Source organism: Sitophilus oryzae, unplaced genomic scaffold, assembly GCF_002938485.1.
Source record: "Sitophilus oryzae breed Bouriz unplaced genomic scaffold, Soryzae_2.0 scaffold_177_pilon_pilon, whole genome shotgun sequence".
NCBI lineage: Eukaryota > Metazoa > Arthropoda > Insecta > Coleoptera > Curculionidae > Sitophilus > Sitophilus oryzae.
This window is the reverse complement of record NW_022146479.1, coordinates 1,304,699-1,322,410: the sequence shown is the minus strand read 5'-3', so window position 1 is coordinate 1,322,410 and position 17,712 is coordinate 1,304,699. Positions and strand designations below refer to the sequence as shown.

Here is a 17,712-nt window from a genome sequence, read left to right as displayed (position 1 = left end):
ATCCACTACCTTATAATGTTGCCATATTATCAATATAATATGTGTTTTAACTAAAAATTTGAAAGTTTTTTTCGAAAAATTCCAAATTTTTATTTTTTTTCGCTTAAATTTTTAGTTTAAACACATTTTCTTTTAGTTGAAACACATATGTATCTTAATAATACGGCACTTTCGACCCCTAAAAATATTTGCACTTATTTAAGACACCCTGTGTATTTTTTAAGAAAAAAAGAATGAATGTGTTAAAAACCGAATTTTCACTTATAATATCACAAGAGCTTAAATTATTTTCGGAAATTTTTTTGAGGGCACGAATATTTTGAAAATTATCCCGAGTCGAAGACGAGGGATAATTTTCCTAAAATATTCGTGCCCGAAAGAAAATTTCCAGGAATAATTTAAGCTTGCGTGGTATTCGGTAAGAAAATTTCACACCTAAATTTGAAAAAAAAATATTAATCCAACATGACATTTTAAAATAATTTCAATTTGTTAAGTTGGCCAAGGTATTGCTAAAACTCAAATGGGTAATATTTCAATATATAGACATTGTAGTTCATTCACATTATGATTGTAGATCTTATGTTTACCTTTTCAACTGTCAAAAAATTTCCACTAAAGTTTCGTGGCGCCTCGAAAAAATTTCCGGAAATTTTTTCAGTTGCCATGGTAACTAGTCAACATTAAAGCATGTTATTGGTTGAAAAGTAGAGGTGTGAAATTTTCAAAAAAAAAAGTTTAAAAACCAACGTGTTAGACTCGATTATATTTAGCCAATTTACAATCAAAGATTCACTAGAATATAGAGTTTAATGTACTTTTATTCAAAAAAAAAATGTGTCAATTTCTTTTGATTAAATTATATTTTTAAGTAAGTAATGTAATTTTTTAATTTTTTTCAATGGCTAATTCAACACAATTTGTGACGTCACGAAAATAGGCAGGCTTATAGCGTCATGTGTATTTTTTCTTGAATATTGAAGAACTAATAGAAAAATTGTTAAAAATAGGCAGCATATATCAATATGAAATATATAAATGGCGACACAAACCTTTTCAACAGTTCTAGATAAGTTAAATTTTTAGTTTCTTAATTTTTTAAAGAAGTTAGAAAAGAGTAAATTTGATATATTGTAATGTAATAAAATGTTGAATAATAACAGTTTCAAAAAGTCATAGAAATACATTTAAATATTTAGTCATAATAATATATTTATTAAGTAAATTAACACTAGAGCAATAACAAAATTTTAGTTTAAAGCTTAAAAAATATAAATACATAGCTTATAAAATATTGTAAGGCACAAATTATAGGAAGAACACAAGAATTATTATTAACATACATAATTTATATTAGCATGTAAATGTTGTCTTTTAGTATATTATAATACAGGGTGTCCCAGAAATAAGTGCAAGCATTTTAAGGGGTGGTAGATCCTGATAAAAGAAACATATTTTCTCTTTATCGTTTTTCAAATAAGTCCAAAATAACGGAGTTATTTTACTTTAAAAATTTCTTCTTAAAAAAAAATCTTTTCTGGTTTTCCTTTCTTGTAAATTTAATCGACTACCTATGTTGCCCTATTATCAAGAAATTATGTTTTTGACTAAAAAATAAAAAAAAAATCCAAAAAATTCCGATTTTCCAAACATTTTTTTTCGCGAAAAAACCTCATAGGCGTGTTTCTGGGGTTGAACTATACTACAAGTTCAAATACTTGCACTTATTTCTGGGATACCCTATATAACTATAAACTATTTTTTTAAACTTAACATTATTTATATTAGATCTAAACATTTATTATGGCAACAAATATTTAAGATTTTAAATACATTTTTTTCTTATAGATATATGTTAAACTGATAAAAAGGCAGTGTTATAGCACCAAAAATACATGATAGTACTTTAAATAAATCAATATTTATAACTTCTATCGAAGTCGAGAAATTTTCTTTGCTTTGTCAACACAGGGTGGCGGTACAGGCGGTTTGTTGGTTAAATATCGATTGTAAGTTCTGAAAATATAAACAAAAAAATAGGAAATCTTTATCAGCCTTTCAAAATCATATATTCTATAGATGGATATGTAATATTCTATGTATGGTTGCACCATACATAGAATATTCAAAATAGGGAACTTGAATTATTTTTTTATATTTCTAAATCAATTCTGTTCTGTATAAAGGATGTAAATAAATAAGAGCTAAAAAATTCAGGAGATGAAAAAATAAACATCAAAAAAGTATACTTACATTCTGTATGCTTCGCTCCTCAAATAGTCTTGTAAATGGCTGATTCCCAAATTGAGTTGATCCAGTATTGGCGGTACCCAAACGTTACCTTCGAATCTGAATTCAGCTTTATTGGAAGCCATGTCCAAGTTGCCCAGTTCTGGCGGTAAAATGGTTAGACGGTTGCCTAAAAATGGAAAAAGGTAAAGTTCCTAGATGAATAGAGTACCATAACAGCCGTTTTAAACAGCCGCTACACTATCCCCGGAATATTTTACACAATATTTCTGGAAATATTTCGCAAAACATTTCTGAAAATAGTACGATAAATATAAGCCCGTGGTAAAAAATTAATTCACACATTTCCTGAAATTGACCGAGACCCGCCGTGATTAGTTGTTTGTGTTTTATTGTTAACCCAGATTAACTACAGTACGTCTGTCCGTTCTGTAGCTACGGGGTATCCGTGAGAGGGGAAACGATATTCTCTCGATGTTTCTCGTAAAAAATTAGACGAGGCGTCCCATCAATAAAAATTCAACAAATTTGCAAGTAGCCAATAAAATGAGTGGGCGGAGCGATTTTCGGTGACGTACTCGTCAAATCGACGTATAAAATATATTGCTGTTTATTTAAATGTTTTTTGTCCGCATTCCTTTCATAGACACAGATCCAGCAGACGTACTGTAAGTAAACAGGCGTCAGAAAAATTAGTAAACATGGAAAAACTGACATAAAAACAGTCTAGCTGTCTACTCTTTATCGGCTTATAATCCACGGCATTCCTCATGAACAAAATATACACAAAATTACTTAAAAAATCGTCTAAATATTTATTATTTCTGGTTATGGTAAAGTAACATTTATACAGTTGTCTGTAGTAAAGTTTAGTGTACAAATTTGGTTTTGTTTTTCTAGTTTTAGTAATAAATATTGGTTGAATGGATTTATATCAAACCATCCTGAGTGCTAATAAAAGTATCGTTTGCAGATTTGTCTTAAGAACAATAAAAGAACATTGCTTTTAAAAAATGATGTGCGTGGATCATACTTTTGTTGACATCGGGTCAATTAATAATTTTCACAAGCAGATAAATATTGATAATGTTACCAGTATTACTCATCAAGCAATACTACTGTTAAATTAATCAATTAAGGCGGTAAACAAACATATCATATACAATTTTATATACTAATTAATTATAATAAAATTAAATCATAAAAATATTGTAATTATTTATGCAGTTTAATTTATTATGCAGTTTAAGTGAAAAGTTTTGTTCCTAAATATCTACTATACATATAATAACCGCGTGTTCAAATATTAATTCTGTGGAATATATATCAATATAACATAAAACGAGATGTAATTAACGAAATATTATCGTAATAACAGCTATTTTAGAAACGTCTAGGTTTACTTATTTCACTGAGATTTATGAAAAAAAAATCCTTTGCCTCCGGTACAGATACCGCCACGTTTTGGAAATAGCTCAAAATAAAACAAAATTGAACGAGGCAACAAAAAACGCAAAAAAATCCCCCCTCGCCCTCCTGACGAGTAGTTTTCAGGCGCTTTTAAGAATCGAAAGTAGGTCGAGGCAAACCGAAGTAGGTCAAGACAACTGGAAATAAATCGAAATGCGTTCAAAGTTGGGCGAGGTTTGTTTATCACATTATTGATGACAATAAGGACTCAAGGAACCCAAAACATTATTAATACTAACCTTGTACATGCAACTCTCTAAGCCTACTAAGCTCCCCAATTTCTTTAGGTAGTTCAATAAGGTCGTTTTCGCGAAGACCCAACTGAAAATAAGATTAACATTACTTTCTTGAAAATACTACAAATAAATCATATTTTAATATATTTTCTACTTGAACGTTGCTCTAAGTACTAGACTAGAAATATTCACATCATCACCTTTAATATTTGTTAGGAAAAAATCATAGCATACTGTCTTCAACTTTCAAACAAAATAAAGCAATGTTTAACGAAAAATGAAGTACTGCAATATCTTCATATCTGATATACTATTTTTAAATAAACTAATACTTACAATTTCAAGATTCTTCAGGTTCTTAATTTCTGGAGGTAGTTTCTCAAAATCATTGTCTCCCAAGTAGAGAGCTCTTAGAGTTTCTAAAAACAATTAATATTACTCTAAGATACTTTTAGATATTAATTTTAAGATATCTTACGCATCATGAAGAAATTTCCTGGTAACGAATCTTCTTTCAAGTTATTATAAGTGAGATCCAGTATCTCCAGAACTGGAAAAGCACCAAAACCTCTTGGTAAAGTATCTAGCCTGTTTATTGATAGATTTAGAATCCTCAATTTTGGCATAGAAGATAGAGATAAGGGTAGTTCTTGTATTTGGTTATTAGCCAAATTTAGAATTTCCAAGTTGGTTAAGTTTGCCAATCCAGGTGGTATAGCTGAAATAAAGACAGGTAAATATAGATATCATCATAAATATGCAGAAAATTGTCCTGTTTTGAAACCTGCAGGATATCTTGAGTAAAATGTGTGATACTTACATCTTATTCTGTTGTGACTCAGAGTCAATCTGGTTACATTTGTCATATTTACTGAAAACAAAAAAAAATGATTTTAATATCATCTTATACTCTCTATGCGCTGATGCATCGATATGCTTTGTCCATGCGTCCATGCATGCATAGGGAATTTGATGCGGTTCGTTCATGCGATGCATCGATGCGGTTCTTCTTCTAATTTAATTTATTTTTAAAATTAATATAAATTTTTTGCTACCCAGGAAATGAAATTTAGCAGGATTTAAAAGATATAAATTTTCAAACGATTAAAATAATATTTTAATTAATTGAATCCAGTTAAAAAAAATTGAACGCCACTGATCAACCGGAAGTCGTCAGCCATATTAAAATATTAAATTTATTAGATATTTAAGTTGGGTATTACCTTAAGTTGAAACAATTGAAAATATGGACTTGGAAGATAGTGAAGTTGTTTTTTCGATGTTTTGAATAAATATTTGACGAGATTTTTAAATTCAAAACATAACCGCTCATCCCTAGTTAAAATGCGCGAACATGTATATCTGGTTGCATAACATTAAATTATACCCAGAGCGGTAAAATGTAATCGAAAATCCCGACCTTGATCGCAAACAACATACCAAATTAGGCAAAAACAAGGTAACGTCTTGCAACAACTGGGTACTTACGAAGTCCGGGCATCTCCTCGAACGTCGACACGCCCTTATCGAACAAATCCAGCTCGGGATTCCTGATTTCCCGGGCCTCTTCCAGCACTTTTTTCGCCTTCGACATTTTCGCGGTGTGCGGCAGACACGACACTGAAGAAGGCGCGGTTTCCATGACGGCAGAGGGCGGCAATTGTCAGTTCGCGGGCGTTTTTCAAAATTCAAACGTTATGCGCGTCAGTGCGGACGGCCAAAGCGGACTAGATGCGGCCGTCGTCGGCGGACCGGTTTCGAATGAGCGCTTTTTTCGATTTCCTAAGGACGAATAGGAATGGTTCTGTTCGAATAAACAGTGTAAATTATCGATACTTTATTTCGAGACCAAATAAATAGTTTTGATTAATAAGATAAATTCATCAGCAGTTCTGCAACAAGTCAGTCAAAAAACTTAAGTCTTAAGCTTAAGTCATTTCCAAAATTAAAATGGGGTGAACTTTCGTATAGCCGAAATCTGTTATATAAAAAATGACGGAATGTTATATAAAGAATAACGAAATATATAAATATATTTCCGGACTTTAGAATAGCCGAAATCTGTTACATTTATATCAATGTTTGTATTAAATTTTAGATATTTTTCCAATTATAAAAACACAAAAAAAACTGTGCGGAAACTTTTATTTTCATTTTATATAAAAATTTTATTTTTTGTGCTCAAGTCATGATTGTAGAAAACCCTGTCTTTTAATTTCCAGAATGCTCTTGAGAGGCTGCTGATTCTGTGCTGGATTTCAGAGTCGATATTTGCCATTTCCGAAATCAAACTGCCGAGGTAATTAAATTCCGATACATATTCCAATAGTTCTTCTCCGATTTTTATAGCGCTGTTATGATTTTTCGAGGGAGAGCACATTATATTAGTTTTATCGATGTTCAGTTTAAGGCCCAAAGTCTCCTATGCCCAGGTATATGTGTTCAGCATTTCCTGTAATTGCTGTAACGTATTTGCAACTAGAGAGAATACTCCCATTTTTTCTATATGTGGGCGAAGATGGTTTGACATATTTTTTGTGAGAACTGTTCCTCCGATAACCGGTAGTAAAATTCCTATCTTTTATAAAAACACTTAAATCTTTTTAACGATTTAAATATTTTTCTATTTTGGAATAAAGATTTAAATCAGAAATCATTTTGAAAAAGACTTAAATTTTAAGTCTAAAGTCAGCTTTTGAAAAGTGACTTAAAATCAAATGACTTAAATCAACAAAAGACTTAAGTTTTATGTGAGCTTGCAGCTCTGAATTCAAGTCACTTTATCAATGTGTCAAGTCAATTACCAAGACAACTAAACCAATGACATAATGAAAATACAATAATTTAAAAAGTTTCATTAAATATACAGATAAAAAATTAAATATAGATACAATAGACAAAAACAAACACTGTTAACCTATTATATTTGTGTAAACTCGGTTCAAATTTTTATGTATAATAATTGATATGTTTTATAAAAATATATTTTTATTTTTATAAAGCATTTTTCGATACAAGTAGGTAGGTAATTATTAATACTTTTTTTCGATACATCAAATTACTAGATATCGATACTTTACTGGTATCAAAACATTCCTAAGAAGTAAATTGTTTGGTTTCTCACTCGAGAACAGGTTTTCATTGGTCGTATTGTAATATCTGGATATGTGCCAAAAAAGTTTGTTTTCTGTAAATTTCTGAAAAATTTATTTTGTTTAAGCTGTTGTGAAATCGACTCAGAACGTACCTATAAAATAGTTATTTCGAAAGTAAAGTTATCAAGGTTTGAGGTAAAAATGCAAATGATACAACTGAAATTGGTTTGGATTTTATTTAATATATGTAAAGTAACTTCTATCCTACGCATATATCCTTATTTGATAGACTTGAATCCCACTAATATTTCAGTTAATTAATAGATACCTTTTCTTCACATTTGATCAATTATTTTATGACAGACAATTTAAGTAGCCTGCGATATTCTATTAAAGTAAAATAAAAGCATATTTGACTATAAATCATAGATTTAAGTGTCTTTGCTATAAACATATACAGACTTGTATACCTAGATAATAGACTAACCATATACAGGGTCCGGCAATGGTGCGTCGGGCATCTGTAGCTCCTAGAATAAAAAACTTGGGAATTTTGTTTTAATGCAAACCTTAATGTATGTACTCGAGTGTATTTCAAGAAAATATTTTAACTTCTACAGGGTATAACACCCTGTATATTATTGCATTTTTGGCTTCGTTTCTGATCGCTTTACAAATACAGTTTCAGAGATATTAATAAATAAATAAAACAAATATATTTTTTGATAATACAGTCTTTCTAAAAAAAATATTAAAAATACAAGAACTATCCTGAAATCAAAACTATATTAGGTATTTACTTTAGATAGTTTGTACTTACTTTGCTATAAATATCGGAATCTTAAATTATACAGGGTGTTCAAAATTCTACGCTAAACTTTCTAAAATATAAAATAATTTTTAGATAGTAGATTATTTTTTTCTTAGATGCAGAATTAAAAAATTAACTTTTTTTGTATTTAGAGTATTTCAAAAATTTTAACGGTTTCGCAGATACTCGCGGTATTATTTCATATGGCTCTTTCAACGGTAAAATACAAGAAAAAAATCATTGGGTGGCTTTGATAAAAATTTACTGTGGAAAATGCCATATGAAATATAAAACCACAAATATCTGCAAAAATTTTGAAGTACTCTAAATACAAAAAATGTTCATTTTTTAATTCTCCTTCTATTAAATAAATCATATACAGGGTGTTTCATTTAAAAAAATGAAGAAAAATTATTTTATATTTAAGAAAGTTTGTTTAGAATTTTGAACACCCTGTATGATTTCAGATTCCGATATTTATGCACAGTACAAAGGAGCTTAACAATAGCTGAAGAAGTGTGATACTGAGGTGGAGGAAAACTATTTAAATTATCATAGTTAAACTGTAACAAAATTATTTATCGATAAATTTTTGAAGTTGATGGCATATGTGTCCATCAGGAGTTTACCAATAGCTGAAGAAGTGTGATACTGGGATTGAGGGCATAAATTTCTTATGGAATATGGTTAATCATACTTAAAAATATTTAAATTGTCCAAGTCAAACTATAACAAAAACATTTAGCGATACATTTTCGAAGTCGATGGCATGTGTCCATCAGGAGCTTACCAATAGCTGAAGAAGTGTGATACTGAGGCGGAGAGGATAATTTTCTTATGAAATACAATTATTTATACTAAAAACTATTTAAATTATCATAGTTAAACTGTAACAAAATTATTTATCGATAAATTTTTGAAGTTGATGGCATGTGTCCATCAGGAGTTTACCAGTAGCCTGAAGAAGTGTGATACTGAGGTGGAGGGGATAATTTTCTTATGAAATACAATTATTTATACTGAAAACTATTTAAATTATCATAGTTAAACTGTAACAAAATTATTTATCGATAAATTTTTGAAGTTGATGGCATGTGTCCATCAGGAGTTTACCAGTAGCTGAAGAAGTGTGATACTGGGATTGAGGGCATAAATCTCTTATGGAATATGGTTAATAATACTTAAAAATATTTAAATTATCCAAGTTAAACTGTAACGAAAACATTTATCGATAAATTTTCGAACTCGATAGCATGTGTCCATCGGGAGCTTACCAATAGCTGAAGAAGTGTGATACTGAGGTGGAGAGGATATGTTTCTTATGAAATACAATTATTTATACTAAAAACTATTTAAATTATTATAGTTAAACTGTAACAAAATTATTTATCGATAAATTTTTGAAGTTGATGGCATGTGTCCATCAGGAGTTTACCAGTAGCTGAAGAAGTATGATACTGGGATTGAGGGCATAAATCTCTTATGGAATATGGTTAATAATACTTAAAAATATTTAATTTATCCAAGTCAAACTGTAACGAAAACATTTATCGATAAATTTTCGAAGTCGATGGCATGTGTCCATCAGGAGCTTACCAATAGCTGAAGAAGTGTGATACTGAGGCGGAGAGGATAATTTTCTTATGAAATACAATTATTTATACTGAAAACTATTTAAATTATTATAGTTAAACTGTAGCAAAATTATTTATCGATAAATTTTTGAAGTTGATGGCATGTGTCCATCAGGAGCTTACCAATAGCTGAAGAAGTGTGATACTGAGGTGGAGAGGATAATTTTCTTATGAAATACAATTATTTATACTGAAAACTATTTAAATTATCATAGTTAAACTGTAACAAAATTATTTATCGATAAATTTTTGAAGTTGATGGCATGTGTCCATCAGGAGCTTACCAATAGCTGAAGAAGTGTGATACTGAGGTGGAGAGGATAATTTTCTTATGAAATACAATTATTTATACTGAAAACTATTTAAATTATCATAGCTAAACTGTAACAAAATTATTTATCCATAAATTTTTGAAGTTGATGGCATGTGTCCATCAGGAGTTTACCAGTAGCTGAAGAAGTGTGATACTGGGATTGAGGGCATAAATCTCTTATGGAATATGGTTAATAATACTTAAAAATATTTAAATTATCCAAGTCAAACTGTAACGAACACATTTATCGATAAATTTTCGAAGTCGATAGCATGTGTCCATCAGGAGCTTACCAATAGCTGAAGAAGTGTGATACTGAGGTGGAGAGGATAATTTTCTTATGAAATACAATTATTTATACTGAAAACTATTTAAATTATCATAGTTAAACTGCAACAAAATTATTTATCGATAAATTTTTGAAGTTGATGGCATGTGTCCATCAGGAGTTTACCAATAGCTGAAGAAGTGTGATACTGGGATTGAGGGCACAAATTTGTTATGGAATATGGTTAATCATACCTAAAAATATTTAAATTATCCAAGTCAAACTATAACAAAAACATTTATCGATAAATTTTCGAAGTCGATGGCATGTGTCCATCAGGAGCTTACCAATAGCTGAAGAAGTGTGATACTGAGGTGGAGAGGATAATTTTCTTATGAAATACAATTATTTATACTGAAAACTATTTAAATTATCATAGTTAAACTGTAACAAAATGATTTATCGATAAATTTTTGAAGTTGATGGCATGTGTCCATCAGGAGCTTACCAACAGCTGAAGAAGTATGATACTGAGGTGGAGAGGATAATTTTCTTATGAAATACAATTATTTATACTGAAAACTATTTAAATTATCATAGTTAAACTGTAACAAAATTATTTATCGATAAATTTTTGAAGTTGACGGCATGTGTCCATCAGGAGTTTACCAATAGCTGAAGAAGTGTGATACTGGGATTGAGGGCACAAATTTGTTATGGAATATGGTTATCGATAAATTTTTGAAGTTGATGGCATGTGTCCATCAGGAGTTTACCAATAGCTGAAGAAGTGTGATACTGGGATTGAGGGCACAAATTTGTTATGGAATATGGTTAATCATACCTAAAAATATTTAAATTATCCAAGTCAAACTATAACAAAAACATTTATCGATAAATTTTCGAAGTCGATGTGTCCATCAGGTACAAAGTAAGTACAGACCCTCTAAAGTAAGTACCTAATATAGTTTTGATTTCAGTACAGTTCTTGTATTTTAATATTTTTTTAAGAAAGGTTAAAAAAATATATTTTTTTGTTTATTTATTAATATTTCTGAAACTATTGAAATAGATTTACTCATATCTTAGGATTATGTAAAGTGATCAGAAAGACAGCCAAATATGCAATAATATACAGGGCATTACATTTTAAAAAAAATCATCCCGATCCACTCACACTTTTTTGAGCCACCCTGTAAAAGTTATAATATAAAAAATATTTTCCTGAAATACACTCTAGTACATAGGTAACAAATCGTTTAATGTAAACAAATCGTTTGTTTATTTATAGGTCGACACAGATATTAGATTAAAATATTCTTTTTTCAAATTTTGACAATGTCAGTGGCATAGTTTCAAGAACTATATAAGATCCAAAAAAGAGGATTAAATAGATAAACACTCATATTCTCGCTAAAAACATTTAGGAATTACATAAATACCTATAAAATATACAAATAAAAAAATGTATTATTATTTTTTTATTCTTAGATGATAATATTATCTGTATAATCCAGATACACTATACGGGCACACTAACTCTCCAAAATACTAACTTGTGAAAGGTTATGTTTATCGTTTTTCAATTCCACAAGATTGTTGAACTAATTGATACAGAATCGAATAAATATTATACAGGGTGAATCTTAAATAAGTGCAAATATTTTTAGGCGTAGTATATTTCGACCCCAAAAACACAATGATGATTAGTTAAAAACATAATTTCTTGATAATATGGCAACATAGGTAGTAGGTTAAATTTACAAGAAAGAAAACCAAGAAAAGATGCAGTGGTTCAGAAAATTTTAGCAAAATATCATTTTTTTTGGAAATTTTCAAAGTAAAATAAGTCGGTTATTTTGGACTGGTATATCACCCTGTTAATATACAGGGTGAGTGAATGAAGAGGGTGGAAAAAGAACTAAATCCTTACATAAAAAAGTGTGGCAAAAAATATACATATTTATAATTTTTACTAAAATATTATAATGAATATCTAATTATCACATATGATCTTCGTAATAAACTTATTTATGTAACATCGTATCACATATTATTTGGTTTGTATATCTCCGTTTTGTACAGTAACTATTATTTGTCTGAAACTTTAAAGTATGGATTTTTTCCGGAACACCGGGCAACTCTGTATATTTTTTAATTATATTTTATTAATTATGTAATTTTTTGATTTATTATTTAATTTTTATATTTGTGTGTAGGTTGTCAAGCGAGTTTAATAAGTATAAATGACAAATCTCTGTTTGTTCTAACACATTCATACCTATAAATACCAGAAATAAAATAGAAAATTGCCATATATGATGATCAATCTCATGACACCACACGCTTATTAATGCCTGTGACATACAGGGCGTAACAAGAAATTACAGCAATTATTTAAAAATGATTTATGTTTTTTTAAGATATTATTGTATGTGCTCTTAATTTCTTGAAGATTAAAACAATCTGTAAAATAGTTAAATGTAATTTAAAAAAACGAGTTCATTTTAATAGCTGCAATTGGTATTGCATATAAAAATTCCACAAACGTACTAAAAATGTTTGAACAAAGTGAAAAAGATCAGCAATCAAGGTTAGTTAGGTTAATCTTTTTTACTACATCGATTTATTCATTTTTACTACATTAGATTTCTCTGGAGGGTGCCTAGCAATACAGGGGTGGGCCCGGCACTTCCGTCCCCTCTGTAGTTACGCCAATGGATATTGAAGAGTATGAAGAATGCGCCTATATAAAAACATATAGAATTTTTATGAACACCTGTTATAAATTTTGAATCTTCTCTTTATTAAATTATTAAAATCACTACACAATTAACCGGCATGTTAAGCATATATGTAAATTATACCACTGTCTACATAATTGGTAGCTATTACAGGCTTATGTAAAGAAATCACACATTATTTCTATGTAAACGATTAGTTTTACATAAAAATGCGAATTGAACATTTCATAAAAATACTGCAAATCAACATATTTGCAGAAAATCGCGTAGTATGAAATCAAAGAAATTGCTTATTCATGTACAATTTGACAAGTATTTCTAGACGTGAATATACAGGGTGATTCTCTTAAATAAATTACAATTAATTTTTGCATAGTTTTACCTCAATGAAACTTAAAAAATAAAGAAACTTTACAAATTGTAAACAAAACAAAAACTTCAAGACATTAAATTGTAAATTGTAAATAAACGTTTGTATAGGGCCAGTAAACGTAGCCGAGTATTATATGTAAAGGTGGAAAAAATTAGTAACCAACCGATCTCAACGGGAATGTGTAGATAATGATCTCCTATTTAACTCCTCAAAAGTCCCATTCGGTCCCAGTGGGGAAAGTTTGAAAAAAACCGCCGTCATTTGGATTTTTTCGTTTTTTTTTCAAATATCTCCGTTTGCATAACCTTTTTCGAAAAAACTAAAGATATATTTTTTGTACAGAATTAAATTTAGAATATTATACCTTCAATCATTTTTTCTCTAAAATAAATAGTAATAGAGATAGAGCAATTTTTTACTATACGTTTTATAAATTTTCCAGTTTTTTTAGCTAATCAGCTATAATTTTTGCGTTAACAGTATAGTATTAATATAGATAAACCAAGTATAAATTTAAGCATTAAAATAGTTAAAAATAACGTTTGGATATTATTTATTAAATAAAATTATTGTTAAAAAAATTATTATTAAATTAAAGTTGTTAAATAAAATCTGCTATGACGTCATCCTGAACGTCATTTTCGGCCTCAACTAAACTACAAAAGTTTGTGCATCTGATTCCGTAGCACTGACCACACTTTGAAGAATATTTAAGACCCAGTCTTCTACAAAAGCAATTTTTAGAGCACTCACTCTTTGCAATTGCAAAAAATTAATTTTAGTAAGTCAGGAGGCGCCACATCCTCTGTTGATTAAATAGGTGTCAGATTGGATTTTTGACCTTTTTTCCATCCATATTGTAAAGGATCTAACTTGTTACCAATCCATTGTTGAATCTAAAAAGTACAACTTATAACAATTTCTACAGGGTTGTTCACCACATACGACACGGAGTATTGTAGCTAAACGATTAGATTTTTACAAATTTTAAGTTTTGGGTTCATTGAAGGACTATTAGAGCTACAATTTAGAAATAATTTTACAAGATACAGAGTGTCCCAAATAAATAAAAAATGCTATAGTTGTATTTTTTTAAATGGAACACTCTGTATATTATTCTATTTTTAGATTCTACGATTGAAATAAAGGTATATTTTATTCAGGTTTGTCACACTTAAACCTTACCGTTTTTGAAATATTTTCAATTTCGTGAAATTGCAGCAAAAATTTTAAGGCTTCATTTCTCCAAGGGTATCAAAGTTTTTAATACTAAATATTTACTGAAGTTTCTTTATTGATCAGTTATTGTGTTTCAATAATAAAAATTATACTACCTTATACAGAGTGTCTAAAATTTTATTTTAAATAATTACTAGCTCTAAACGGCAATAACTTGTTTAATTTAAATGGAACGCCCTGTATATTCTAGGAGAATCAGATGCATAATTTAATCGTCTATCAAATTGTATTATACCACTTTTTACCTATCCCTTCAAGTTTTCGTAAAAAATGCATTTTCTTATAATTTAGACCTCATTTATCAATATACCCATGGAATATTGACATTTTAGATTGTTTTTAAAGCAACAAATGTACAAAATGTACAGGCTAGTAATATTATCGTTTTTAACAAAATGATAATATTACTAGCCCATTTGTAGGCAAAAAGAAAACTATTTAAATCTTCATAAAAGAATATACCATTAATTAAATATACCACCATTATTTCCACCCAAATACTAATTAATTACATACTTAATTATGTTCGTGAATATATATTTCTAAATAAATGTGGATTTGAATCAGAAATCAATATAATAATAAGTTATAAAAAATAATGTCTCTGTTGTTACAAATAAGCATTTGTCAAAATAGGAAATATCATTTTTAAGGTGTTACTTTTTACCACACTGTATAATACACCTAAAAAATTCAGTTTTTTAGTTTTTGGAGCAATTATTATTAATCAACGCAAACAGTAAATTAGTGTAGTTTGAATACTGGAATCATATTAATTGGTCCTCTTTAACAAATATTTAAACAGTTTTTTTTATTTCTTAATAAAATAAACAAACTATATCGACAATATTAGTATCTGTACTCTTTAAAAATTTGGTACATCTTTAAAAATAATCTAAAATGTCAGTATTCCATGGGTATATTGATAAATTAATTTAAAATTACAAGAAAATGCATTTTCTACGAAAACTTGAAGCTATAGGTAAAAAATGGTATAATACAATTTGATAGACAATTAAATTGTGCATCTGATTCTTATAAAATATACAGGGTGTTCCATTTAAATTAAACAAGTTATTGCCGTTTAAAGCTAGTAATTATTTAAAATAAAATTTTAGACACTCTGTATAAGGTAGTATAATTTTTATTATTGAAACACAATAACTGCTCAATAAATAAACTTCAGTAAATATTTAGTATTAAAAACTTTGATACCCTTGGAGAAATTAAGCCTTAAAATTTTGACTGTAATTTCACAAAATTGAAAATATTTCAAAAACGGTAAGGTTTAAGTGTAATAAACCTTAATCAAATTTACCTTTATTTTAATCGTAGAAACTAAAAATGCAATAATATACAGGGTGTTCCATTTAAAAAAATACAACTTTGATATTTTTTATTTATTTGGGACACTCTGTATCTTGTAAAAATATTTTTAAATTGTAGCTCTAATAGTCCTTCAACGAACCCAAAACTTACAATTTGTAAAAATCTAATCGTTTAGCTACAATACTCCGTGTCGTATGTGGTGAACAACCCTGTATAATGTAGATATATCTTTACAGTTACCTGAAAGTATATCCTGAGTAAATGGAGTTCTCAGTTCGAGGCAAATTAGCTAAATTAAAGGTAGTCTTAAGGGCTTGTCTTGATGCAATCCTATTGTATAAAGTGTATCTCAGATGGTTAATATGTTTAGTATTGCTTTGGCAGTGATATAGCTTTAAAAGATAATTTAATCCTGACTGAAACGTCATCTTTGTTAACATTTTTTTTAAATACGGCGAGTTATTGAAAAAGATCGTTGAAACTGTAACATGCGGTTCATAATGACAATTTGACTCGAAATGCCAAGTGTATGGTACCAAATTATTCGTAAAAAAGTGTTTTTACCAAATATGCTAATGAGCCACCTTGTTCAATTTGAAAAAAAAAATAGATATGATTAAAAATACGATATGGGCAACTTTCAACCGGCCAGGGGAGACAACACACGAAAAACATTAGACATATTAAATATCAAATATATTTTTCCAAGACTCCTTAGAAATTAGTGTTTTTAACCCAGCTCTATGGCACTCTAGATTGAAATTTAAAATATGATTTTTTTAAGAGGAAAATATTAAAAGTTGGCATATTATATGTCGAGAAAATGAGTGTCATTTTTTACCGAATAAAGTAAAAATACTAAATCTCGTTTTTTTATCTGAAAAAATAAAAAAGTCATAGGAGGTGGGCCACTTTTGAGACGCACCTGGTATTATTTATCTAAGATATTTTTGGTATTTCATAAAAGTATATTTTTCTATACAGGGTCCGGCAATCGGCAATAGTGCGTCGGGCATCTGTAGCTCCTAGAATAAAAAACTTGAGAATTTTGTTTAAGTGCAGACCTAAAGTATGTACCAGGATGAATTTCAGGAAAATATTTTAACTTCTATAGGGTGGCTCAAAAAAGTGTGACTGGATCGGGATGATTTTTTTTAAATGGAACACCCTGTATATTATTGCATTTTTGGCTTCCTTTCAGATCATTTTACATAATCCTAAGATATGAGTAAATCTATGTCGATAGTTTCAGAGATATTAATAAATAAATCAAAAATATATATTTTTCAACCATTATTAAAAAAAATATTGAAAATACAAGAACTGTTCTGAAATCAAAACTATATTAGATATTTACTTTAGATGATCTGTTCTTACTTTGCTATAAATATGGTAATCGTAAATCATACAGGATGTTCAATATTTTACGCCAAACTTTCAAAAATATAAAATAATTTTACTTGATTTTTTTAAATGAAAGACCCTGTATATTATTTTTTTATTTGATGGAGAATTAAAAAATGAACATTTTTTGTATTTAAAGTATTTTAAAATTTTTAATAGTTTTTCGGATACAGGCAATATTATTTCATATGGCGCTTTCAATGGTAAAATACGAGAGAAAAATCATTGGGTGGCTTTGATAAAAATTTATTGTGGAAAATGCCATATAAATACAAAACCGGGAATATCTGCGAAACCGTTAAAATTTTTGAAATACTCTAAATACAAAAAATTTTAATTTTTTAATTCTCCATCTACTGAAAAAATAATACACAAGGTGTTTGTTCTATTTAAAAAAACAAAGTAAAATTGTTTTATATTTTAGAAAGTTTAGCGTAGAATTTTGAACATCCTGTATGATTTACGATTTTCATATTTATAGGAAGGTAAGTACAGACTATCTAAAGTAAATCTCTAATATAGTTTTGATTTCAGGACAGTTCTTGT

At 28.8% G+C, this 17,712-nt stretch overlaps 1 protein-coding gene across 1 annotated transcript; it reads right to left on the bottom strand.

Moving 5' to 3' along the window:
* Nucleotides 1–1,192: 1,192 nt before the first annotated feature.
* On the bottom strand, nt 1,193–5,697 carry LOC115882408 (ras suppressor protein 1). The gene is made up of 7 exons (XM_030900462.1): nt 5,445–5,697; nt 4,777–4,827; nt 4,435–4,674; nt 4,293–4,375; nt 3,960–4,041; nt 2,254–2,419; nt 1,193–2,016 (listed from the first exon to the last, which is right to left on the bottom strand). Exons 1-7 carry the CDS (start codon nt 5,596–5,598, stop codon nt 1,932–1,934), a joined length of 861 nt encoding a protein of 286 aa, XP_030756322.1. The 5' UTR covers nt 5,599–5,697; the 3' UTR covers nt 1,193–1,931.
* Between the last annotated feature and the right edge of the window lie 12,015 nt (nt 5,698–17,712).